The 25,215-nt window shown below is 48.2% G+C and overlaps 1 protein-coding gene across 1 annotated transcript in view; it reads right to left on the bottom strand.

Annotated features, from left to right (window-relative positions):
- Window positions 1-25,215, bottom strand: part of MYH9 (myosin heavy chain 9) — an 889,869-nt gene that overhangs the window by 318,463 nt on the left and 546,191 nt on the right. The window contains 2 exon segments of the mRNA XM_063940322.1: window positions 14,021-14,165; window positions 14,276-14,488. Coding sequence (XP_063796392.1) covers window positions 14,021-14,165; window positions 14,276-14,488 — 358 coding nt within the window.

Raw genomic sequence — 25,215 nt, forward strand, 5'->3', positions numbered from 1 at the left:
GCGGGTAAGTAACTCCAGAGCTACTCAGAAACCGTACAATGTTCTGCATAGCTCGGCTGCACAAGGGTTCGCAGCCTTGCTATGCAAAAAAACCCTCCCCCATAGGTGGCGTCAAGTTGATCGCACGGGTAACAAAAAGTTGCTACATGCAATCAACTCGGAATAACCCCCATAGGATGCTGCAGTAAAAGTATTTTTTGTTTTCTCTATCTACAGTGCAGAGACTTGCTGCGGATGTAGTGGCATACCTTCTTTTTGGCCGGTACAGAACCTTTTTTTTTTATGGTCTGTACAGATTTTTGGCTCTCCAAACTTCCATTGAAAGTAAAGCAAAATATTCACATTTGTAGCGATGTTTGTGTGTAAATTGTTGGAGGGTATGTTGCTGCAGATGGAGTGGGCCTAGTTCGGGGTGTGGACCTGAAGCTGCAGCTCCATCAGCCCCATTGTTAATTCTGCTCTGTGAACACACAGCAGCCAAAGGGCAAAACCTCCCATTGGCTGTAACCTGTGTGGGAGGGCATTTCTCGCCCAATCAGCTGTGGGCTGGCTCCTAGACACGCCCAGCGTTATCCACACAGTCACAGACTGACAGATCTGGGCAATTATACAAGAGATTTTGGAATACCTAAACTTTTCTAGGGAGGGCTTGTTTGCTCCTTTTCTTGTATCTGCTGTGGCTAGACAGTCTCTTCCCCCTGACTTTCCTTAAAGTACAAATAACTGCTTTGTCGGTTAACTTTCAAAGAAAGTTGACATTGATTTTGGTGGTTCAGACCAATCTTTACTGTAAAAGGTACTTTTTACAGCTCTACAGCTTCCACCATTTGAATATAAAGGAACCAGATTGCAAACCCTCCAGCTACATACATCTCCATTGCCTTAATGACAGAAGCCAAACCAAAAAGTGGTGTCTAATGGAGATCCCTACTGCTGTGTAAATAGACTTAAGGGTGGTCTCGTTTTTTTCCTATCCCTTAAAAAGGTAGCTGCGTTGGAAATCCAAGTAGTGAGGTCTTTTATTGGCGAGATAGAGAAGCATCTTAAGTGGAGATTGCCCGTTTGCCAAGGACAGTACAATGGAGCTGCAACCTTAGTATAGCCAAAATTTATGATCAGGCAGAAAAAGGTATGGATAGGAGAGGGAAAGTTAGTCTCTAGTTGGTAGGAATCACAAATTCTCCACAGTCCTAAATCAACTTACTGCATTTCATGGGAGTCTTTGTAAGAGCACAAGGAAACCTCAGGATCAAAGACTTCAGCCAAAACTCCATCTGAGCCTAGCCAAAACTGATAAACAGTCAATCTTTCTAAGAAAACCTAAACTAGACCCTACAGTAGGGGTGGGCAAAATGCAGCCCGCAAACCGATCCTGCCCGACCCACTGCCTCCCCCCAGTGAGCAATGACAAGCAGCCCGACTGAGCTGCGTGTCATTGCACTGCAGTACCTCCAAGCTGCCGGCAGCGCTTCTCTCCCCTGCTGCTGCACGGCGCCTGCGTTGTAGCAGCCTCCTTCTCCCACCTCCAGAATCCCCAGTGACAAGTGCTGTATTCAGCCGAAAAGGGGGCAGAGCTACGGGACAATGAGGGAGCGGGCTACACGGGACCTCAGGGGGTGGAGCTACATGGGACAAGAGCCAGACTGCTACACAGATCCATCCTTCCTGCCACTGCCAGCCAGATCAGTAAGTTAATGTAAAGAGTGAGTGAGAAAGTAAGTAAGTGAGAGTGAGTGTGTGTGTATGTATGCGAGTGTATATGTGAGAGTGAGTGTGTGTGTGTTAATGTGTGTATATTGTGTGCGGGCAGCGGCATCAGATGGTTTTTAGGTTGGGGGGGGAGAGATCTTTAGCTCTTGCTGTACCAACCCCTCCCGTGTTCTGTCACGTGTCACCCCCCGTGTTCTGTCACCGTGTCACCCCCCCCCCCCCCCCCCCCCCGTGTTCTGTCACCGTGTCACACCCCCCCCCCTGTGTTCTGTCACTGTTACAACTTTTCCCAGGGGCCATAAGGCACTGGATGATTTGCTTTCTGCGCAATAATTATCCCAAATAAAATAGGATTTTAATACCTACCGGTAAATCCTTTTCTCTTAGTCCGTAGAGGATGCTGGGGACACCATAAGAACCATGGGGTATAGACGTGATCTGCAGGAGACATGGGCACTTTAAGACTTTGAACGGGTGTGAACTGGCTCCTCCCTCTATGCCCCTCCTCCAGACTCCAGTTATAGGAACTGTGCCCAGGGAGACGGACATTTCGAGGAAAGGATTTAAAGGACACATACCAGCTCACACCTCAAACACGCCGTACAACATGGCATTTAACAGCAACTCCAGTCAACGGCATGAACAACGTCAGCAACAGGCTGACCATAACGTAACACAACACGTGTGTAAACATAACTAATAACTGCAGATAGATTCCGCACTGGGACGGGCGCCCAGCATCCTCTACGGACTAAGAGAAAAGGATTTACCGGTAGGTATTAAAATCAAATTTTCTCATACGTCCTAGAGGATGCTGGGGACATCATAAGAACCATGGGATTTATACCAAAGCTCTAGAACGGGCGAGAGAGTGCGGATGACTCTGCAACACCGATTGACCAAACATGAGGTCCTCATCAGCCAGGGTATCAAACTTGTAAAATTTCGCAAAAGTGTTTGAACCCGACCAAGTAGCTGCTCGGCAGAGTTGTAATGCCGAGACTCCGCGGGCAGCCGCCCAGGATGAGCCCACTTTTTTGGTAGAGTGGGCCTTCACCGATTTCGGTAACTGCAATCCAGCCGTAGAATGAGCATGCTGAATCGTATTCCAGATCCAGTGCGCAATAGTCTGTTTGGAAGCAGGCATTCCAATCTTGTTGGCAGCATACAGGATAAACAGAGCTTCCGTTCTCCTAAGTTGAGCCGTTCTGGCGATATAAATCTTCAAGGCCCTGACTGAGAGATTTTGACTCCGCGAAGGCGTCAGTAGCCACTGGTACCACAATAGGCTGGTTCATGTGGAACGAAGAAACCACCTTCGGCAGAAATTGTTGTCGAGTCCTCAACTCCGCTCTATCTTTATGGAAGATTAAATAAGGACTCTTGTGAGACAAAGCCGCTAACTCAGACACCCGCCTTGCGGATGCTAAGGCCAATAGCATGACCACTTCCCAAGTGAGAAATTTCAACTCAAACTTTCTGTAAAGGTTCAAAAAAATGTGATTGAAGAAAATGCAACACCACGTTAAGATCCCATGGTGCCACTGGGGGCACAAATGGAGGTTGGATGTACAAAACTCCTTTCACAACAGTCTGAACTTCTGGAAAGGAGGCCAATTGTTTTTGAAAGAAAATCGATAAGGCGAAATTTGTACTTTAAATCGAGCCTAACTTTAGGCTCGCATCCACACCTGCTCGCAGAAAATGGAGAAAACGCCCTAGCTGAAATTCTTCCGTAGGAGCCTTCTTGGATTAACACCAAGACACACATTTTCTCCAAATATGGTGATAATGTTTAGACGTTACTCCTTTTCTAGCCTGTAGTGTGGGAATAACTTCACTGGGAATACCCTTTCGGGCTAGGATCCGGCGTTCAACCATCAAGCTGTCAAACGTAGATGCGGTAAGTCGTGGTACACGCACGGCCCCTGCTGTAACAAATCCTCTCGTAGAGGAAGAGGCCAGGGATCTCTTAGGAGTAATTCCTGAAGATCTGGATACCAAGCCCTCCTTGGCCAGTCCGGAGCAATGAGGATCACCTGAACCTTTGTTCTTATGATCTTTAGCACCTTTGGAATGAGTGGAAGCCGAGGAAACACGTACACCGACTGAAACCACCCATGGTGTTACCAGCGCATCCATCGCTATTGCTTGAGGGTCCATCGACCTGGAACAATATCTCTGAAGTTGCTTGTTGAGGATGGACGCCATCATGTCTATTTGAGGAATTCCCCAAAGACTTGTCACTTCTGTGAAGACCTCTTGATGAAGACCCCACTCTCCTGGATGGAGATCGTGTCTGCTGAGGAAGTCTGCTTCCCAGTTGTCCACTACTGGAATGAAGATTGCTAACAGAGCGCTTGTATGTCTTTCCGCCCAGCTGAGAACTTTTGTGGCCTCTGCCATTGCCGCCCTGTTGTTTGTTCCACCCTGGCGGTTTATGTGCGCTACCGCGGTTATATTGTCCGATTGTATTAGGACAGGCCGGTTGCGAAGAAGACGTTTCGCTTGAAGAAGGCCATTATAAATGGCCCTTAACTCCAGAACGTTTATGTGTAGACAAATTTCCTGGCTTGACCATTTTCCCTGGAAGGTTTCCCCCTGTGTGACTGCTCCCCAGCCTCGGAGACTCGCATCCGTGGTTACTAGGATCCAGTCCTGGATCCCGAACCTGCGTCCCTCTAGGAGGTGAGAGCTGTGAAGCCACCACAGGAGTGAGATTCTGGTCTTAGAGGATAGAATTATTTTCCAGTGCATGTGAAGATGGGATCCGGACCACTTGTCCAATAGGTCCCACTGAAACATCCTGGCATGGAATCTACCAAACTGAATGGCCTTGTAGGCCGCCACCATCTTCCCCAGCAACTAAGTGCATTGATGAATTTATACTCTCGCTGGTTTCAGAATTTGTTTGACCAAACTCTGAATTTCCAGAGCCTTCTCTTCTGGAAGAAAAACTCTGTAATTCCGTGTCCAGAATCATTCCCAAAAACAGCAGCAGCTTCGTCGGATTCAACTGACTTCGGCAGGTTTAGGAGCCAACCGTGTCATTGCAGAACTGTCAGGGAGAGCGCAATGTCCCGCTTCAGCTGGTCTTTGGATCTCGCTTTTATCAGGAGATCGTCCAGGTAATGGATAATTGTGGACTCCTTGCCTGCAAGGGAGAACCATCATTTCCGCCATTACCTTGGTGAAAATCCTCGGAGCCGTGGACAGACCAAAAGGCAACGTCTGAAATTGGTAATGACAATCCTGAGTAGCAAACCTTAGGTAAGCCTGATGCGGAGGATATATGGGGATGTGTAAGTAGGCATCCTTTATGTCGAAATACACCATGAAATCCCCTTCCTTCAGACTGGAGATCACTGCTAGGAGAGATTCCATCTTGAATTTGAATTTTCTTAGGTAAAGATTGAGGGACTTTAGGTTCAGAATTTGTCTGACCGAGCCGTCCGGCTTCGGAACCACAAACAGGCTTGAACAAAAGCCTTCTCCCTGTTGTGCCGGGGGAACCCTGACAATGACTTGATTCAGACACAACTTTTGTATTGCATCGCATACTACCTCCCTGTTCGGAAGAAAAGCTGGTAAGGCTGATTTGAAAAAACGTCGAGGAGGGGGGGGGGGGGGGGGGGGGGGGAGACACGTCTTGAAAATCCAGTTTGTACACCAGGGACACTATTTCTAAAATCCACGGGTCTAGGGCCGAATGAGCCCAAAATTGACTGAAGAGCTTGAGATGTGCTCCCACCGGTGCGGACTCCCGCAGAGGTACCCCAGCATCATGTGCTGGATTTGGCAGAAGCCGGGGAGGACTTCTGCTCCTGAGAACCTGCCACGGCCGGAGATCTTTTACCCTTTCCTCTTCCTCTATTAGCAAGGAAGGAATAACCTCTGCCTTTTTTGTATTTATTTGGCTGAAAGGACTGCATCTGCAAGTGGTGAGCTTTCTTTTTTTGTGGAGGAACATAAGGCAAAAATGACGACTTACCCGCGGTAGCCATAGATACCAACTCAGCGAGACCTTCACCAAAAAATACACCACCTTTAAACGGTAGAGACTCCATAGCTTTCTTAGAGTCAGCATCCGCATTCCATTGATGAATACACAATGTTCTCCTAGCTGAGACTGCCATGGCATTGGCCCTTGATTCCAAGAGGCCAATATCTCTCGCCGCTTCCTTTAGGTAGGCTGCAGTGTCCCCGATATAACCCAGCGTTAAAAGGATGGTATCTCTATCTAGATGACAAGTTATCTGCCCACTTTTCGATAGCACTACTCACCCACGCAGATGCAATAGGTGGTGTGAGTAGTATATCTGTGGTGACGTAAATGGAGTTTAGCGTATTTTCCAGTCTATGATCGGCAGGATCCTTAAGGGCTGCCGTGTCAGGAGACGGTAAAGCCACCTTTTTAGACAACCGTGATAGTGCCTTGTCCACAATGGGAGGCGATCCCCACTTCTCTCTATCCCCAGAGGGAAACGGATACACCATTTGAATCCTTTTGGGAATCAAACTTTTTTTGTCAGGAATTTCCCAAATTTTTTCAAAAAGGGTATTCCGTTCATTAGAGGGAGTAAACGTTACCTCAGGTTTCTTTCCTTTATACATACAGACCCTAGTATCAGGAACAGCAGGGTCCTCGGAGATAAGCAACACGTCTTTTATTGCCACAATCATGTACTGAATGCTCTTTGCCAATTTTGGGTCTAATCTGGAATCACTATAGTCGACACTGGAGACAGTGTCCGTGTCGGTATCTGTGTCTGCTAACTGAGCAAACGAAAGTTTGTGGCCCCGAGGGGGTCTGGACCTGTGGTAACACATCAGCCACAGATTTTATCCATACCTGGTTCTGAGACAGATTTATCTAATCTCTTATTAATAAGAGCCACATTAGCATTCAAAGCATTCAACATTTACCCAGTCAGGAGTCGGCGGTGCCGTCAGGGTCACTCCCACAGCCGTTTCTGCCCCTAACACAGTCTCCTCCTGGGAAGAACACTCCGCCTCAGACATGCCGACACACCTGTAACCACAGACACTGGGCCAAAAGGGGGACAGACCCACAGTGAAGCCTGTCAGAGAAACACAGAGGGAGTTTGCCAGCTCACAACCCAGCGCCTGTCCCGGTTCTGAAGCCTTAAAAATAAGATTTTACTCACCGGTTAATCTATTTCTCGTAGTCCGTAGTGGATGCTGGGGACTCCGTAAGGATCATGGGGAATAGACGGGCTCCGCAGGAGACTGGACACTCTAAGAAAGAATTAGCACTACTGGTGTGCACTGGCTCCTCCCTCTATGCTCCTCCTCCAGACCTCAGTTAAGGAAACTGTGCCCGGAAGAGCTGACATTACAAGGAAAGGATTTTGGAATCCAGGGTAAGACTCATACCAGCCACACCAATCACACCGTATAACTCGTGATAACATACCCAGTTAACAGTATGAACAACAGAGCATCAAACAACAGATGCCAACATAACATAACCCTTTTATCAAGCAATAACTATATACACGTATTGCAGAAAGTCCGCACTTGGGACGGGTGCCCAGCATCCACTACGGACTACGAGAAATAGATTTACCGGTGAGTAAAATCATATTTTCTCTAATGTCCTAGTGGATGCTCAATAAGGGACTCAATAAGTGGGGACTCAATAAGGACCATGGGGATTATACCAAAGCTCCCAAACGGGCGGGAGAGTGCGGATGACTCTGCAGCACCGAATGGGCAAACACAAGGTCCTCCTCAGCCAGGGTATCAAACTTATAGAACTTTGCAAAGGTGTTTGAACCCGACCAAGTAGCTGCTCGGCAAAGCTGTAATGCCGAGACCCCTCGGGCAGCCGCCCAAGAAGAGCCCACTTTCCTTGTGGAATGGGCTTTCACTGATTTTGGATGCGGCAAACCAGCCGCAGAATGAGCCTGCTGAATCGTGTTACAGATCCAGCGAGCAATAGTCTGCTTTGAAGCAGGAGCACCCAGCTTGTTGGATGCATACAGGATAAACAGCGAGTCAGTTTTCCTGACTCCAGCCGTCCTGGCTACATAAATCTTCAAAGCCCTGACTACATCAAGCAACTTGGAGTCCTCCAAGTCACGAGTAGCCGCAGGCACCACAATAGGTTGGTTCAAATGAAAAGAGGACACCACCTTCGGCAGCAATTGCGGACGAGTCCGTAATTCTGCCCTGTCCATATGGAAAACCAGATAGGGGCTTTTACATGACAAAGCCGACAATTCTGACACACGCCTAGCCGAAGCTAAGGCCATAGCATGACCACTTTCCACGTGAGATACTTTAGCTCCACGGTCTTAAGTGGCTCAAACCAGTGAGATTTCAGGAAACTCAAAAACCACGTTAAGATCCCAAGGTGCCACTGGTGGCACAAAAGGGGGCTGAATATGCAGCACTCCCTTTACAAACGTCTGAACTTCAGGAAGCGAAGCCAGTTCCTTTTGAAAGAAAATGGATAGGGCCGAAATCTGGACCTTTATGGACCCTAATTTTAAGCCCATAGTCACTCCTGACTGTAGGAAGTGCAGGAACCGGCCCAGCTGAAATTCCTCTGTAGGGGTCTTCCTGGCCTCACACCAAGCAACATATTTTCGCCATATACGGTGATAATGTTTTGCTGTCACGTCCTTCCTAGCCTTTATCAGCGTAGGAATAACTTCATCCGGAATGCCTTTCTCCGCTACGATCCGGCGTTCAACCGCCATGCCGTCAAACGCAGCCACGGTAAGTCTTGGAACAGACAGGGCCCCTGTTGCAACAGATCCTGTCTGAGAGGCAGAGGCCATGGGTCCTCTGTGAGCATTTCTTGCAGTTCCAGGTACCAAGTCCTTCTTGGCCAATCCGGAACAATGAGTATTGTTCTCACTCCTCTTTTTCTTATGATTCTCAGCACCTTGGGTATGAGAGGAAGAGGAGGAAACGCATAGACCGACTGGAACACCCACGGTGTTACCAGTGCGTCCACAGCTATCGCCTGAGGGTCTCTTGACCTGGCGTAATACCTTTGTAGCTTTTTGTTGAGGTGGGATGCCATCATGTCCACCTGTGGCAGTTCCCATCGATTTGTAATCTGTGTGAAGACTTCTTGATGAAGTCCCCACTCTCCCGGGTAAAGGTCGTGCCTGCTGAGGAAGTCTGCTTCCCAGTTGTCCACTCCCGGAATGAACACTGCTGACCGTGCTTGCACGCGATTCTCCGCCCAACGAAGAATCCTGGTGGCTTCCGCCATCGCTACCCTGCTTCTTGTGCCGCCCTGGTGGTTTACATGAGCCACTGCGGTGATGTTGTCTGAATCAGCAACGGGTTGGTTGCGAAGCAGAGGCTCCGCTTGACTCAGGGCGTTGTATATGGCCCTTAGTTCCAGGATATTGATGTGCAGACAAGCCTCCTGACTTGACCACAACCCTTTTAAGTTTCTTCTCTGAGTGACTGCTCCCCATCCTCGGAGGCTTGCAACCGTGGTCACCAGGACCCAGTCCTGTATGCCGAACCTGCGGCCCTCGAGAAGGTGAGCACTCTGCAGCCATCACAGAAGAGACACCCTGGCCCTGGGGGATAGGGTGATAAGCCGATGCATCTGAAGATGCGATCCGGACCACTTGTCCAACAGATCCCACTGAAAGGTCCTCGCATGGAACCCGCCGAAGGGAATGGCTTCGTATGACGCCACCATCTTTCCCAGGACTCTCGTGCAGTGATGCACCGACACCTGTTTTGGTTTTAAGAGTTCTCTGACCAGAGTCACGAGCTCCTGAGCCTTCTCCGCCGGGAGAAACACCTTTTTCTGGTCCGTGTCCAGAATCATGCCCAGGAAGGGCAGACGAGTCGTAGGGATCAGCTGCGACTTTGGAATATTCAAAATCCAGCCGTGCTGTTGCAACACTTCCTGAGAGTGTGCTACGCTGATCAGCAACTGCTCTCTGGACCTCGCCTTTATGAGGAGATCGTCCAAGTATGGGATAACTGTGACACCCTGCTTTCGAAGGAGCACCATCATTTACGCCATTACCTTGGTAAATATTCTCGGTGCCGTGGAGAGACCAAACGGCAACGTCAGTCCTGTACCACAAATCTGAGGTACTCCTGATGAGGTGGATAAATGGGGACATGCAGGTAAGTATCCTTTATGTCCAGAGACACCATAAAATCCCCCTCTTCCAGGCTTGCAATGACCGCTCTGAGCGATTCCATCTTGAACTTGAACCTTTTCAGGTAAACGTTCAGGGATTTTAAATTCAATATGGGTCTGACCGAACCGTCCGGTTTCGGAACCACAAACATTGTGGAATAGTAACCCCTTCCCTGTTGAGGGAGGGGAACCTGTACCACCACCTGCTGGAGATATAATTTGTGAATTGCCGCTACCACTTCCATTTCTATGGGGGAAGCAGGCAGGGCTGATTTTAGGTAACGGTGAGGGGGCATCACTTCGAATTCCAGCTTGTATCCCTGAGACACAAACTGTATAGCCCAGGGATCCACCTGTGAGCCAACCCACTGGTGGTTGAATTTTCGGAGACGCGCCCCCACCGCTCCCGGCTCCACCTGTGGAGCCCCAGCGTCATGCGGTGGATTTAGTGGAAGCCGGGGAGGACTTCTGTTCCTGGGAACTAGCTGTATGGTGCAGCTTCTTTCCTCTACCCCTGCCAAGAAAGGACGCACCTCTGACTTTCTTGCCTTTTTGTGATCGAAAGGACTGCATTTGGTAATACGGTGCTTTCTTAGGCTGTGAGGGAATATATGGCAAAAAGTTTGACTTCCCAGCCGTAGCTGTGGAAACTAGATCAGAGAGACCGTCCCCAAACAATTCCTCGCCCTTGTAGGGTAAAACCTCCATGTGCTTTTTAGAGTCGGCATCGCCTGTCCATTGCAGAGTCCACAGGACCCTTCTGGCAGAAATCGACATTGCATTTATTCTAGAGCCCAGTAGGCAAATGTCCCTCTGGGCATCCCTCATATATAGGACAGCGTCTTTTATATGCCCCAGGGTCAGTAAAATAGTATCCTTGTCCAAGGTATCCAGTTCCTCAGACAGTGTATCTGTCCATGCTGCTACAGCACTACACATCCAGGCCGACGCAATTGCCGGCCGCAGTATGGTACCTGAATGTGTATAAACAGACTTCAGGATACCTTCCTGCTTCCTATCCGCAGGATCCTTTAGGGAGACCGTATCCTGTGACGGCAGGGCCACCTTCTTAGATAAGCGTGTCAGAGCTTTGTCTACCCTAGGGGAGGATTCCCAGCGCATCCTGTCCGTTGGCGGGAAGGGGTACGCCATAAGTAACCTTTTGGAAATCAGCACTTTCCTATCAGGAGAATCCCAAGCTTTTTCACATAACTCATTTAACTCATGTGAAGGGGGAAGAGTCACCTCTTGCTTTTTCTCCCCAAACATATAAACCCTCTGGTCAGGGACAGGGTTTACCTCTGATATGTGCAATACATCCTTCATAGCTACAATCATGTAGCGGATGGCTTTAGCCATTTTAGGCTGCAATTTTGCATCATCGCCATCGACACTGGAGTCAGAATCCGTGTCGATATCTGTGTCAACAATATGGGATAGTGGGCGCTTCTGAGACCCTGACGGCCTCTGCGCTGTAGGATCAGGCATGGGCTGAGACCCCGACTGTCCCAAGGCTTCAGCTTTATCCAACCTTTTATGCAAGGAGTTTACATTATCATTTAACACCTTCCACATATCCATCCAATCAGGTGTCGGCGGGGACACCTCATTCATCTGCACCTGCTCTGCCTCCACATAGCCCTCCTCGTCAAACATGTCGACACAAGCGTACCGACACACCACACACACAGGGAATGCTCTATATGAGGACAGGACCCCCACAAGGCCTTTTGGAGAGAGAGAGAGAGAGAGAGAGAGAGAGAGAGAGAGAGAGAGAGAGAGAGAGAGAGAGAGAGAGAGAGAGAGAGAGGGAGAGAGAGGGAGAGAGAGTATGCCAGCACACACCCCAGCGCTATATGACCCAGGAATCACATAGTAACTGTGTTTACCCAGTAGCTGCTGTATATATGATTATTGCGCTAAATTTATGTGCCCCCCCTCTCTTTTTTACCCTCTTTCTACCGTGAGTCTGCAGGGGAGAGCCTGGGGAGCTTCCTCTCAGCGGAGCTGTGGAGAGAAAATGGCGCTGGTGAGTGCTGAGGAAGAAGCCCCGCCCCCTCAGTGGCGGGCTTCTGTCCCGCGATTTGGTGTAAAAAATGGCGGGGGCTCATGCATATATACAGTGCCCAGCTGTATATATGCTGCTTTTGCCAGGAGGTACTAAATTGCTGCCCAGGGCGCGCGCCCCCCCCCCCCCCCCCCCCTCCCCTGCGCCCTACAGTGACCGGAGTGTGTGGGTTAGTGTGGGCGCAATGGCGCACAGCTGCAGTGCTGTGCGCTACCTCATGTGAAGACAGGAGTCTTCTGCCGCCGATTTTGACGTCTTCTTGCTTGATCCGCCGGCTTCTGGCTCTGCGAGGGGGACGGCGGCGCGGCTCCGGGAACGGACGACCAAGGTTAAGTTCCTGTGTTCGAACCCTCTGGAGCTAATGGTGTCCAGTAGCCTAAGAAGCGCAACCTAGCCAGAGAGTCTGTTGCCAGCAGAAGCTCTCTGAAAATAAAAAAACCTAACAAATACTTTAATAGCAAGCTAAGGAGAGCTCACTAAAATGCACCCAGCTCCTTCCGGGCACAGATTCCAAATGAGGTCTGGAGGAGGGGCATAGAGGGAGGAGCCAGTGCACACCAGTAGTACTAATTCTTTCTTAGAGTTGCCCAGTCTCCTGCAGAGCCCGTCTATTCCCCATGGTCCTTACGGAGTCCCCAGCATCCAATAGGACGTTAGAGAAATGTAAAGCCTCAGACCCTGCAGCACTTTATAATAACTTATTTAAGCACCAAATTTGCTATTTGTTTGTTATTATATAGAGGAGAGGCACCCTCACTCTGTGTCTGTCTGCCCTTGAAGAGCAGGAGAAATCATCTGCAATGCAGATTCTGAATGGAAGAGTAATTCATAGCCGTCAAGGAGGAAGATAAATTGGAGGGGGCTGGCACAGTTGGAGGTATGTAGAAACTCGCAAAATCACATGTGAAATTATTTCCATGATCAAAAAGAACCTACCAGTGTGAGCAATTATTCTTATTAATGAAAGGAAATAAGTCTCCTGCTAGGTCCAGATTGACAGACTCATCTTGGTTCAGTGTTAAAAGTTATCACATCCAATAAGTAAGATTTTTCCTGAAATCGGAGAGTTGGTGACAGCAAAGAGATGTTAAGTATCGGGAAGAAAACATTAAAGTAAATGTTTTCTTTACGTGACTTTTGATTATACTCTTTATTGTTGGTTTTTCTAAAGAACCTTTGAAAATTGCATATAAGACTCTTTCTTGCAGGAGTTTGACATGTCTGCTCAACATGGTTACCATTTGAGGGGCAAAAAAGAAAGTTTCCCTGCTCAGATGAGCAGTATGTGCTCATCAGTTCCCTAACCCAGTGAGTCAAAACATTTTTGTATCACGGCAACTTAAGAGTATCAGATTTTTTTTTTCACGGCACCACTAGGCCAAAAATTTCTTATCCAGACTCCCATGCTGCATCTGCCATTTCAGCAGAGGGCAGACAGGCCAATGCAGCAGCTTGGTCCTCTGCCTCACATGTCATGCATAAAGCATCCAACCCACACAGGAAAAAAGGCCAATTTGGATTGGCATCTGGAACAGGCCAAAAGTCCTTCACCTTCCTCTAGGTATTGATTAGTATGCACTCCCGCTCAGACAAAGATTAGGGAAAAATAAAGTAGGACAGTTGTAGTGTACAGTCCAAATGGAATGACAAGACTGCAACAGACCAGGAAAAAAAAAAAGGGAAAGGCAGCCCAAGTAAATGGCAGAGAAAACTAACTTCACTAGAGTCCAGGGCAGAATGAAGCCCACAAAAGGAGATATCGCTGTATAAGGTAATCCCGAGAAACTTACAGTGTTAGATACACTAACAAGGTGTTCTGCACCAGTACTAGAACATAAGTTTCCGCATCCTATGAAAAAGGGAATTTCATCACTAACCCTATAAAGTGTAGGGAAGCAAAAAGTAATCAAATACCCACTGTTAGCCATAACCATAAAAAGCACAATACAAAAAAAGCACAATACAAAAAAAAAAAAAAAAATACCCTAAACAATCTGTGCACTATGTACAAAAGTTAACCTATTCAAAGCAGTAGTTGCATAATTGTTCCCTAAGGTGGGCCAGGATCTACATTTCTTACTGCCTCTTACCCGTTTTGTCTGCTCCAGCTGCTCAGAGAGGTCCTCGACAGTTTGTGCATGTTTCTGTCTCAGCTCCTGTATTTGGGTTTCATGTACTCTGGCTTCCTCTTCCAAATTTTTCTTCAGCATTGTTACCTCTTGCTCCCGTTTTGTTCTGAGGAGAAAAGTGTTAAATTATAAGACTTACTATGCACATAGACTGGAGAGGTTCATTGCAATTTAACAGACAGCTAAAAAAAAAAATAAAAAAAATTGTTAATATACCTGAGTTCCTGCTGTGTTGCAGTTGAGTCCAATGTATCCTCAAGCTCTGTCTTTAGTGCCTCAAGTTCCTCTCCTAGATCCCGCTTTTGCTTGTCTGCCTTGTTCCGGGCAGCTCTCTCCGACTCCAGATCTTCCTGTAGCTCGCTTATCTGGGATTCCAGCTCCCGAATTTTCTTTAGAGCCATGTTCTTCTGTGAAGCCTCCTCCTCTACCCTATAAAAATAGAGTAGTAGGTGACAGTAAAAAAATAAATAAATTATACAATCTTATGAAACCAGAGCACACTTTGAAAGCTTGGGAACTGGGAGGTACACTGTGCACGGCTTCACTCCTATAGCTGCAGTCTGGAGTAGAGCCGTAAATATAAAGGTTTATAGAATAACGTGTGGTATTCTGCAAAAAAAAAAAAAAAAAGTGTACCTTTAAGTTTGTAAAGCCTAGCACCTCCTCCCCACCTTGGAGTTGTGACTACTTGTATACCTGAACAGCCACACATGACTTGGAAAAATGATTAAAAAGATAGGGAGCAAGTTGTCAGCAAAATGGCAGCCAGTTAAACAAAACGAGCCCAAGGGGACACACACATACAAACTAGGCACACCAGCTGCCGCGAAACAGTGTCGGAACCGCAAAACCACCAGCCAGCCAAAGGCATGAGGGCAAGCGACCAGTGTCCTCAATGAACTCAGAAAAATAGAAGTTATGGTAGACTTACAGTTGATAACTGTTTCTTCGAAGTCCACAGTATCCACAGGATATACCCTGGGTTGTAGGTGGTGCCAGAGGATCATCACCAAACGGTTAAAGTTTTTGGACTCCCAGGATGCAACGGTCCAGCCTCTCTATAACTCCACCTCTTAGCTCAGGGAATTCAGTTTGTTACAAAACTCATGGCAGCAGCAGAGCTCTATAGGGAAGATGGGTAAAGATTCTCAAAACAGGTGCGTCAGGGTGGGTTCCCTGTGGACTTCAGAGAAACAGTTATCAACGGTAAGTCTACCATTACTTCTGTTTTCTCCTTCAGGGTCCACAGTAGTATTCACAGTATATAAACTGGGATGTCCCAAAGCAGTAACTAAGGGAGTATAATAAGGTATAATGTCTAATGAATTTATTTAAGGATGACCATGTGGCTGCCTTACAAAGTTGCTCAGCTGAGGCACCACGGTGGCCTGCCCATGAAGGACCTACTGAATGGGTAGAGTAGGCAGAGACTTGATTCTGAGAAAGTCATCCGAAGCCATCTAGCCAATGATTGTTTATTGGCTGGCCATCCTCTCTTGTGAAATCTGTATAGAACAAAGTATCTGTTCTTCTGGTGGCACTGGTACGATCCACGCAGATCCTTAGAGCCCGAACTACATCCAATGATGCATCTCCCACAGAGAGATCCGATAAATGAAAGGCCTTGGAGTTTTACTCCCTGAGCGACGGCTCCCCAGGCCCGAAGGCTTGCATCTGTGGTTAGAAGGACCCAGTCCTGAATCCCGAACCTGCGGCCCACCAGAAGGTGAGGCAATTGGAGCCACCAGAGGAGTGAAATCCTGGCCATTGGCGACAGACTAATTCTCTGGTGCATGTGGAGATGAGATCCCGACCACTTGTCCAGGAGATCCAGTTGGAAGGTGCGAGCGTGGAACCTCCCGTACTGTAGAGCCTCGTAAGAGGCCACCATCTTTCCCAATAGGCAAATCCATTGATGAACCGACACCCGGGCTGGCTTCAGGACATCCCGGACCATAGCTTGCATCACCAACGCTTATTCCTGCGTAAGAAACCTTCTGTACTTCTGTATCCAGGATCATTCCCAGAAAGGACAACCTCTGGGCCGGTTCCAAATGTGACTTTGGAAGGTTCAGAATCCAACCATGATTCTTGAGGAGGCGTGTTGTTGTTCTTGAGCAGATCGTCCAGATATGGAATGATGTTCACACCCTGTTTGCGGAGGAGAATCATAATTTCTGCCATTACCTTGGTAAACGCCCTCGGTGCTGTGGAGAGGCCGAATGGCAGGGCCTGGAATTGGAAAAGACAGTCCAGCAATGCGAAACAGAGATAAGCCTGATGTGGTAGCCAGATCGGAAATGTGGAGGTACGCATCCTTGATATCCAGAGATACCAGGAACTCCCCCTCTTCCAGACCTGATGATATCACCGCCCTGAGAGACTCCATCTTGAACTCCTTTAGAAAGGGGTTCAATGATTTTAGGTTCAGAATGGGCCTGACCAAACCATCCGGTTTCGGTACCACGAAAATGTTCGAGTAGTAACCTTTGTTCTGCATGTGAGGTGGTACTGGTACAATGACCTGTACCTCCACCAGTTTTTGGACAGCGTCGTATAGTACAGCGCTGTCTGCTAAGAGAGTTGGCCAGCCTGATTTAAAAAAGCGATGAGGAGGGAGGCTTTGAAATTCCAGCCTGTATCCCTGGGATATCAATATCTATCACCCAGGGATCCCACTGGCCCCATCTCCAGGCCGCCCGGACCGTCATGCGGAGGACTTTGGCGTACCTGAAGCAGGCTTTTGTTCCTGGGAACCTGCAGCTGCAGGTTTCTTGGACTTAACTCAACCTCCCCTAAAGAAGGTATTGTACGTTCTGGCCTTTCTAGACCTGTTCGGCCAAAGGACTGCATTGCAGATGAAGAGAAGGACTTCTTCAGAGCAGGTGCTGCTGAGGAAAGAAACAGACTTACCCGCTGTAGCCGTGGATATCCACGCATCTAGAGCTTCCCCAAAGAGAGCCTGACTGTATAGGATAAGGCCTCCACACTTTTCCTGGATTCCGCGTCGGCCGACCACTGGCGCAGCCACAGTCCCCGACGAGCTGAAACAGACATGGAAGATATTTCCGCAGCCATGGAACCCAGGTCTTTCATGGATTCTACCATAAAACCTTCTGAATCATGCATGTTGTGTACATATAAAGCAATGTCATCCCTATCCATCGTATCCAAATTCTCAAGTAAGGTAGCCGACAACTTTACTATAGCCTTTGCAATCCATGCAGTAGCAATAGTGGGACAAAATATGGCCCCTGAAGAAGTGTACATTGATTTAAGAGTGTTATCAATTTTTCTATCAGCCGGCTCCTTTAAGGCAGTAGATCCTGGAACAGGCAAAACCACCTTCTTTGAGAGTCTGGACACAGATGCATAAACAATCGGCGGGTTTTCCCATTTTTTCCTATCCTCCTCAGGGAAAGGAAACGCCACCAGCACCCTTTTAGGTACCTGGCATCTTTTCTCAGGGTTTACCCATGCCTTTTCAAATATAGCATTCAATTCCTTTGACACAGGGAAGGTTAGCAAGGCTTTTTTATTTTCAGTGAAAAAAGGATCCTCAACCTTCTCAGGTGTGGTATCATTCACATTCACCACATCCCTCAAACAACAATTGCACACCCTTTGCAAGAGATGCGGACCCCCGCAACACATCCCCATCACCGTCTGTGGTGTCAGAATCGGTATCCGTGTTGTCTTGTGTGACATGTTTGTGGGGATATATAGCGGGGTGTCCTGAGGTACCAGAAACCAGCCATACTGCCATAGAGCTCTGTAATACCTGGGTTGCAGATTCATTACTTGCAACCCTGTCAGAAATCCAAGATTTGATAGAGGAAAACCACTCAGGCTCCCTTGCTGGTATCTGTGCTAAACCAGTGCTATGCTGATTACATGGAATGGGATCATCCTGGGAGGATAAATCCTCTGCGGCATATGACATAGTGTCCCTGGACATAGCTAAAGGAGACCACCAAACACTCCACACACACACACACACAGGTGGGGGCAGACAGAGTTCCCCCCCAAGAATGGCAAGAGAGACACAGAGATTGGAGCCAACCGACACACACTGCGCTTTTAGCAAAGGGAGACCTGTTGTCAGCGCCGACTGTGCACCTTAATAGGACACACAGTCTTAATACAGCCTCCCCTCCCTTCTTCAACCCCCTGGTACCGTGTACTGATAGCTGGAGTTGCTGTGGAGGGACCTGTTCTTCCTCTCAGCGCTGTGCAGGCAGGAAAAAGGCGCTGGAGAGCTGCTGGGTCCGCTCTGAGGAGAAGCTCCGCCCCCTTAATGGTGCTGTCTTCCCGCTCTTCAAGGATTATACTGGCCTGAGGAAAAATGTGCTGGCTGAGATTCGCGGACCCCGACAGACTTCTGGACCAGTGTGGTGGTAAGCGCTAGCCCAGGGAGCCCCTCACAGTGCTGCACCATGTGCCTCTGAGCCTTCCCAGGAGCGCAGTTAATACTGCTCTCCCTCCCAGTTGCCGCCATCTTCCCACCGGCCCCCGCTTGCTAGGGGAATCGGTGTCTCACTCCCCACATCTTCAGCTCTGTAAGGGGTTGGCGGCATGCTGCTGGGGCAAATGGTCCCCTGTGGCTGAGAACGATCCGACCCCTCTGGAGCTCAGTGTCCAGTCAGCGGAGACAGTGGCACAGACCCAGCAGGGCGTACACTGCTCCCCCCCCTTAGTCTCTCGCTGCAGGGAGGCTGTTGCCAGCAGCCTCCCTGTAAAATAATACACTCTAAAAATAAACTTTTCGAGAAAAGCTCTTTAGAGCTCCCCTAGCTGTGACCGGCTCCTCCGGGCACATTTTCTAAACTGAGTCTGGTAGGAGGGGCATAGAGGGAGGAGCCAGCCCACACTCAAACTCTTAAAGAGCCAATGCTCAAACTCTTAAAGAGCTCCTGGTGGACCAGTCTATACCCCATGGTACTAATGTGGACCCTAGTATCCTCTAGGACGTAAGAGAAACACTGTTAAACCCAATGCTGCCCACTCTATGCAAAGAACTAGAGTGTGTGACATACTGATAACAAGGTAAGGAATACTGCGCTTGAAAGGAGGAACCACCAAAGCCAACCAGTGCTCTGTATAAGCACCACAGTAATTTATCAGGAGGGACACTGACTTGCCTAGAGCCGGAGCCCCTCTAGGTTGTACTATGGCAGACACTGCATCCGTTTATGCTTACGTAACAGAAAGCCTCTATGTATAGATACACACACGTGAAAGTGACATAGCAAAACAAATTGATAAACAAGCACAGGTGAGTGTGAACCACACGAATACATAGTGCACATGGACACACAGGCAAGAGTGAACAGTAATATATACTGCTAAACACACATAGGTGGGTGTGAAACAGTAATATATAGCAGACCTAGGTACACATAGTTGAGTGACAGCAGTCTATACTGTATATTAATAACCTTAAATAGGTGCATGTGGGACAGCACAATATAGCGAACTTAGATATGCATAGGCGAGAGTGACTCAGCAATACATACTGATAAACACATAGGGGAGTGTGAGACATTGATATGTAGCATACATACAGTAGATGTTGACTAGCAGGGACTATTCCCAATCGTGGGTGTCCATGACACACAGAGTGGGAATAGAACCTGTGGCGAGCACAGCTTTCCACCGAGCCAGCAAGAGGACTCGTTGCGCTCACCCCAACCCGCTGGCGTCGGGGATGCTGATCGCCGGGACCCCGGCCGCCGATAACCCATATCCAACCCATAAATACGCATAGGTGAGAGTGATAAAGCACCTGCTGGACACACCTAAGTGGGTGAGAGACAAAGCAATACATAGTGTACATAAATATGCATAGGTGAGCGTGAGACTGAGTGAAGGCAGTATTACTGATGCACACATAGGCGAGTATGAGGACAGCAATGTATAGCATACAGACACGCATACGCAAGAACGATATAGCATTATATATTGATAACCACACATAGGTCAGTGTTACACATAGCAATATATAATGTACATAGATACAATTATCTTACAAACATGCACACAACAATATTCAAGTGCTTCACAGAAATAGCAGAGAAATGGTAGCAGTAGTTCCCAACAACCAACACAGATAGGTGAGGCAAGGCTGGATTAAGGTAGGGAAGAGGAGGTCGTCTCTCCTGGGCCCCCATACAGTCAGTCTGACCCTTCGACTTCCAAGAATAGGTGCCCAGCAGTTCTCTAGTATTCTCTTCAGTGTCATGTGACTCATCACATCTGTGATGCTGATGAGGGAATTCGGGAGCCAGTCTAAACTGTATACACTGTGCATGTTGTAGAACACAGAGCTGGGAGAATGCCACAGGAGGTGTGTACTTGGGGAACCACAAGGGAGGGAGAGAAAGCCTGGGCTGCACTGTGTATCCTACAGTGGGGAAACTGATCACATTAAGGGAAGTGGGATAGGTGAGAAGCCGTTTTACTGGCTTTATTCCAGGCTCTATGGACAGATGGAGGAGGAGATGGCATACGGACACAGGTTGTGTTTTTTTTGTCATCTAGACCTGTATGTGTCTGGGTCAGCTGAATAGACTAGATTTTAGATCAATGGATATTGATGCCCTCAGAGACATGCTTCATGCAAACGTGATATTATTGTTTTTACTGTAATTGATATGTCTCTTGACTAAAGACTCAAATGTATTCTTATCTGTTCCATTCTCGCATTTACCCTTCTAACATAGGTTTGACCTACTGTGACTGTTTATGTATGTAACACATATATTGCTTCAATAAAAATATGTTGAAAAAAAAGAAGCCGTTTTACTGGAGGGTGCCCTGACAACAATGAGGGAGGGGATAATCTAAAACCTGGCAACTAAAGAGTGAGTGTATAGGGAAGGCAGGAGGTAAAATCCTCTCTCCATGCAGAGACATGCAGTGATGCAAGATGGCTGTTTGGCATCTGAGTGGGAGGAGAGAAGAGCCTTTTTGGCGGACAGACTAGAACAGGGGAGGTGCCACCTAAGAGAGGAGGTAATAGGGTAATGCTCCTCCCCCTCTGGCTGACCCGAGGTACTTGCCCGCCATGTCTATAGCAACCAAATTGCAAAGAGCATCCCTGGAGGTCTAGTGGCAGTACAGAGAGGAATGGGTTTCACTACCAGTCCCGCCAGCACTGTCAACCACTGAATGTCCCTTTGACTGGCTGCCACTGTCTCCCGATGGGCAGTGCAGGAGGTGGCTGGTGACACTGACCCACTAGTCAGGACGCCAGCCACCGGGAGTGTGGCTAAGGCTGATACTGCTGATAGACCTGTTGTAAAGATAAGAATAAAAAGAAAATAAATTTTTTTTAAAAATAGGATTTTAATACCTACCGATAAATCCTTTTCTCTTAGTCCGTAGAGGATGCTGGGGACACCATTAGAACCATGGGGTATAGACTGGATCCGCAGGAGACATGGGCACTTTAAGACTTTGAAAGGGTGTGAACTGGCTCCTCCCTCTATGCCCCTCCTCCAGACTCCAGTTATAGGAACTGTGCCCAGGGAGACTGACATTTCGAGGAAAAGATTTATTGTTAAACTAAGGTGAGATACATACCAGCTCACACCTCAAACACGCCGTACAACGTGGCATTCAACAGAACTCAAGTCAACAACATGAACAATGTCAGCAACAGGCTGACTATAAACGTAACACAACCTGTGTGTAACCATAACTAATAACTGCAGATACAGTACGCACTGGGATGGGCGCCCAGCATCCTCTATGGACTAAGAGAAAAGGATTTACCGGTAGGTATTAAAATCCTATTTTCTCATACGTCCTAGAGGATGCTGGGGACACCATTAGAACCATGGGGTTTATACCAAAGCTCTAGAACGGGCGGGAGAGTGCGGATGACTCTGCAGCACCGATTGACCAAACATGAGGTCCTCCTCGGCCAGGGTATCAAACTTGTAAAACTTTGCAAAACTGTTTGAACCCGACCAAGTAGCTGCTTGGCAAAGTTGTAATGCCGAAACCCCCCAGGCAGCCGCCCAGGATGAGCCCACCTTTCTGCTAGAATGGGCCTTCACCGATTTCGCTAACGGCAATCCAGACGTAGAATGAGCATGCTGAATCGTAGCACAGATCCAGTGTGCAATAGTCTACTTGGAAGCAGGCATTGCAATCTTGTTGGGATCACACAGGACAAACAGAGCCTTCGTTTTCCTAATCTGAGCCATTCTGGCGACAAACTTTTAAAGCTCTGACCACATCGAGAGACTTCGACTCCACCAAGACGTCAGTAGCCACTGGCACCACAATAGGTTGGTTCATGTGGAACGATGAAACCACCTTCGGCAGAAATTGCTGACGAGTCCTCAACTCCACTCTATCTTCATGGAATTTCAAAAAAGGGCTCTTTTGAGAGACAAAGCCGCTAACTCCGATACCCGCCTTGCGGATGCAAAGCCCACCAGCTGACCACTTTCCAAGTGACGAATTTCAACTCCGCCTTCTGTAAATGTTCAAACCAATGAGATTGAAGGAACTGCAACACCACGTTAAGATCCTATGGTGCCACTGGGGGCACAAATGGAGGTTGGATGTGCAACACGCCTTTCACGAAAGTCTGAACTTCCAGAAGGGAGGCCAATTGTTTTTGAAAGAAAACCAATAAGGCTGAAATTTGTACTTTAATTGAGCCCAACTTTAAAACCCGCATCCACACCAGCTTGTAGAAAATGGAGAAAACGCCCAAACTGAAATTCTTCCGTAGGAGCCTTCTTGGATTCACACCAAGACACATTTTCTCCAAATACGGTGGTAATGTTTAGACGTTACTCCTTTCCTAGCCTGAATAAGTGTGGGAATTACTTCACTGGGAATACCCTTTCGGGCTAGGATCCGGCGTTCAACCACCAAGCCGTCAAACGCAGCCACGGTAAGTCTTGATAAACGCACGGCCCCTGTTGCAACAGATCCTCTCGTAGAGGAAGAGGCCAGGGATCTCCTATGAGTAACTCCTGAAGATCTGGATACCAAGCCCTCCTTGGCCAGTCCGGAACAATGAGGATCGCCTGAACCTTTGTTCTTTTTGTGATCTTTAGCACCTTTGGAATGAGAGGAAACGGAGGGAATACATACACTGACTGAAACACCCATGGTGTCACTAGGGCGTCCACTGCTATTGCTTGAGGGTCCCTCGACCTGGAACAATCTCTCTGAAGTTTCTTGTTGAGACGAGACGCCATCATGTCTATTTGAGGAATTCCCCAAAGACCTGTCACTTCTGTGAAGACCTCTTCATGAAGACCCCTCTTTCCTGGATGAAGATCGTGTCTGCTGAGGAAGTCTGCTTCCCAATTGTCCACTCCTGAAATGAAGATCGCTGACAGGGCGCTTGTATGCCTTTCCGCCCAGCGGAGAACCTTCGTGGCCTACTCCATTGCCGCTCTGCTTTTTGTTCCGCCCTGGCGGTTTATGTACGCCACTGCTGTTACATTGTCTGACTGGATCAAGACGGGCAGATTGCGAAGATGATGTTCCGCTTGAAGAAGGCCGTTGTAAATGGCCCTTAACTCCAGAACGTTTGTGTATAGACAAGTCTTCTGGCTTGACCATCTTCCCTGGAAGTTTTCTCCTTGTGTGACTGCCCCCCCAGCCTCGGAGACTCGCATCCGTGGTTACTAGGATCCAGTCCTGGATCCCGAACCTGAGCCCCTCTAGGAGGTGAGAGCTGTGCAGCCACCACAGGAGTGAGATTCTGGTCTTGGAGGACAGGATTATTTTCCGGTGCATGTGAAGATGGGATCCGGACCACTTGTCCAATAGGTCCCACTGAAACACTCTGGCATGGAACCTGCCAAACTGAATGGCCTCGTAGGCCGCCACCATCTTCCCCAGCAAACTAGTGCATTGATGGATTGACACTCTTGCTGGTTTCAGAATTTGTTTGACCAGGCTCTGAATTTCCAGAGCCTTCTCTTCTGGAAGAAAAACTCTAATTCTGTGTCCAGAATCATTCCCAAAAATTACAGATGTGTCGTCGGAATCAACTGTGATTTTGGCAAGTTTAGAAGCCAACCATGTTTTGCAGAACTGCCAGGGAGAGTGTAACGTTCTGCACCAGTTGGTCCCTGGATCTCACCTTTATCAGGAGATCGTCCAAGTACGGGATAATTGTGACTCCTTGCTTGCGAAGGAGAACCATCATTTCCACCATCACTTTGGTGAAAATCCACGGAGCCGTGGACAGACCAAACGGCAACGTCTGAAATTGGTAATGACCATCCTGAATTGCAAACCTCAGGTAAGCCTGATGCGGAGGATAAATGGGAACATGTAAGTAGGCATCCTTTATGTCCACCAACACCATAAAATCCCCTTCCTCCAGACTGGAGATCACTGCTCGGAGAGACTCCATCTTGAATTTTCTTAGGTAGAAATTGAGGGATTTTAGGTTCAGGATTGGTCTGACCGAGCAGTCCGGCTTCGGAACCACAAACAGGCTCGAATAAAAGCCTTCTCCCTGTTGTGACGGGGGATTCTCCCTGTTGTGACGGGGGAACCCTGATTTTAACACAACTTTTGTATTGCGTCGCATAATACCTCCCTGTCCGGAAGAGAAGCTGGTAAGGCAGATTTGAAAAATCGTCGAGGGGGGAAAGTCATGAAACTCTAGTTTGTACCCCATGAACACTATTTCTAAAACCCAAGGGTCCAGGTCCGAACGAACCCAGAACTGACTGAAGAGTTTGAGACGTGCCACCACCGGTGCGGACTCCCGCAGAGGAGCCCCAGCGTCATGCGCTGGATTTGGCAAAAGCCGGTGAGGACTTCTGCTCCTGGGAACCTGCCAACGCCGGTGATCTTTTACCCCTTCCCCTAGTAGTAAGGAAGGTGGAACCTCGGCCTTTCCTGTATTTATTGGGCCGAAAGGACTGCATCTGATAGTGGTGCGTTTTATTTTGTTGTGAAGGAACGTAAGGCAAAAATGACGACTTACCCGCGGTAGCCGTAGATACCAAATCAGCGAGACAGTCACCAAACAAGACACCACCTTTATATGGCAGAGATTCCATATTTTTCATGGAGTCAGCATCAGCATTCCATTGATGGATCCACAATGCTCGCCTAGCTGAGACTGCCATAGCATTGGCCTTTGATCCCAAAAGGCCAATATC

This window comes from Pseudophryne corroboree, chromosome 9, assembly GCF_028390025.1.
Source record: "Pseudophryne corroboree isolate aPseCor3 chromosome 9, aPseCor3.hap2, whole genome shotgun sequence".
In the NCBI taxonomy this organism is placed as follows: domain Eukaryota; kingdom Metazoa; phylum Chordata; class Amphibia; order Anura; family Myobatrachidae; genus Pseudophryne; species Pseudophryne corroboree.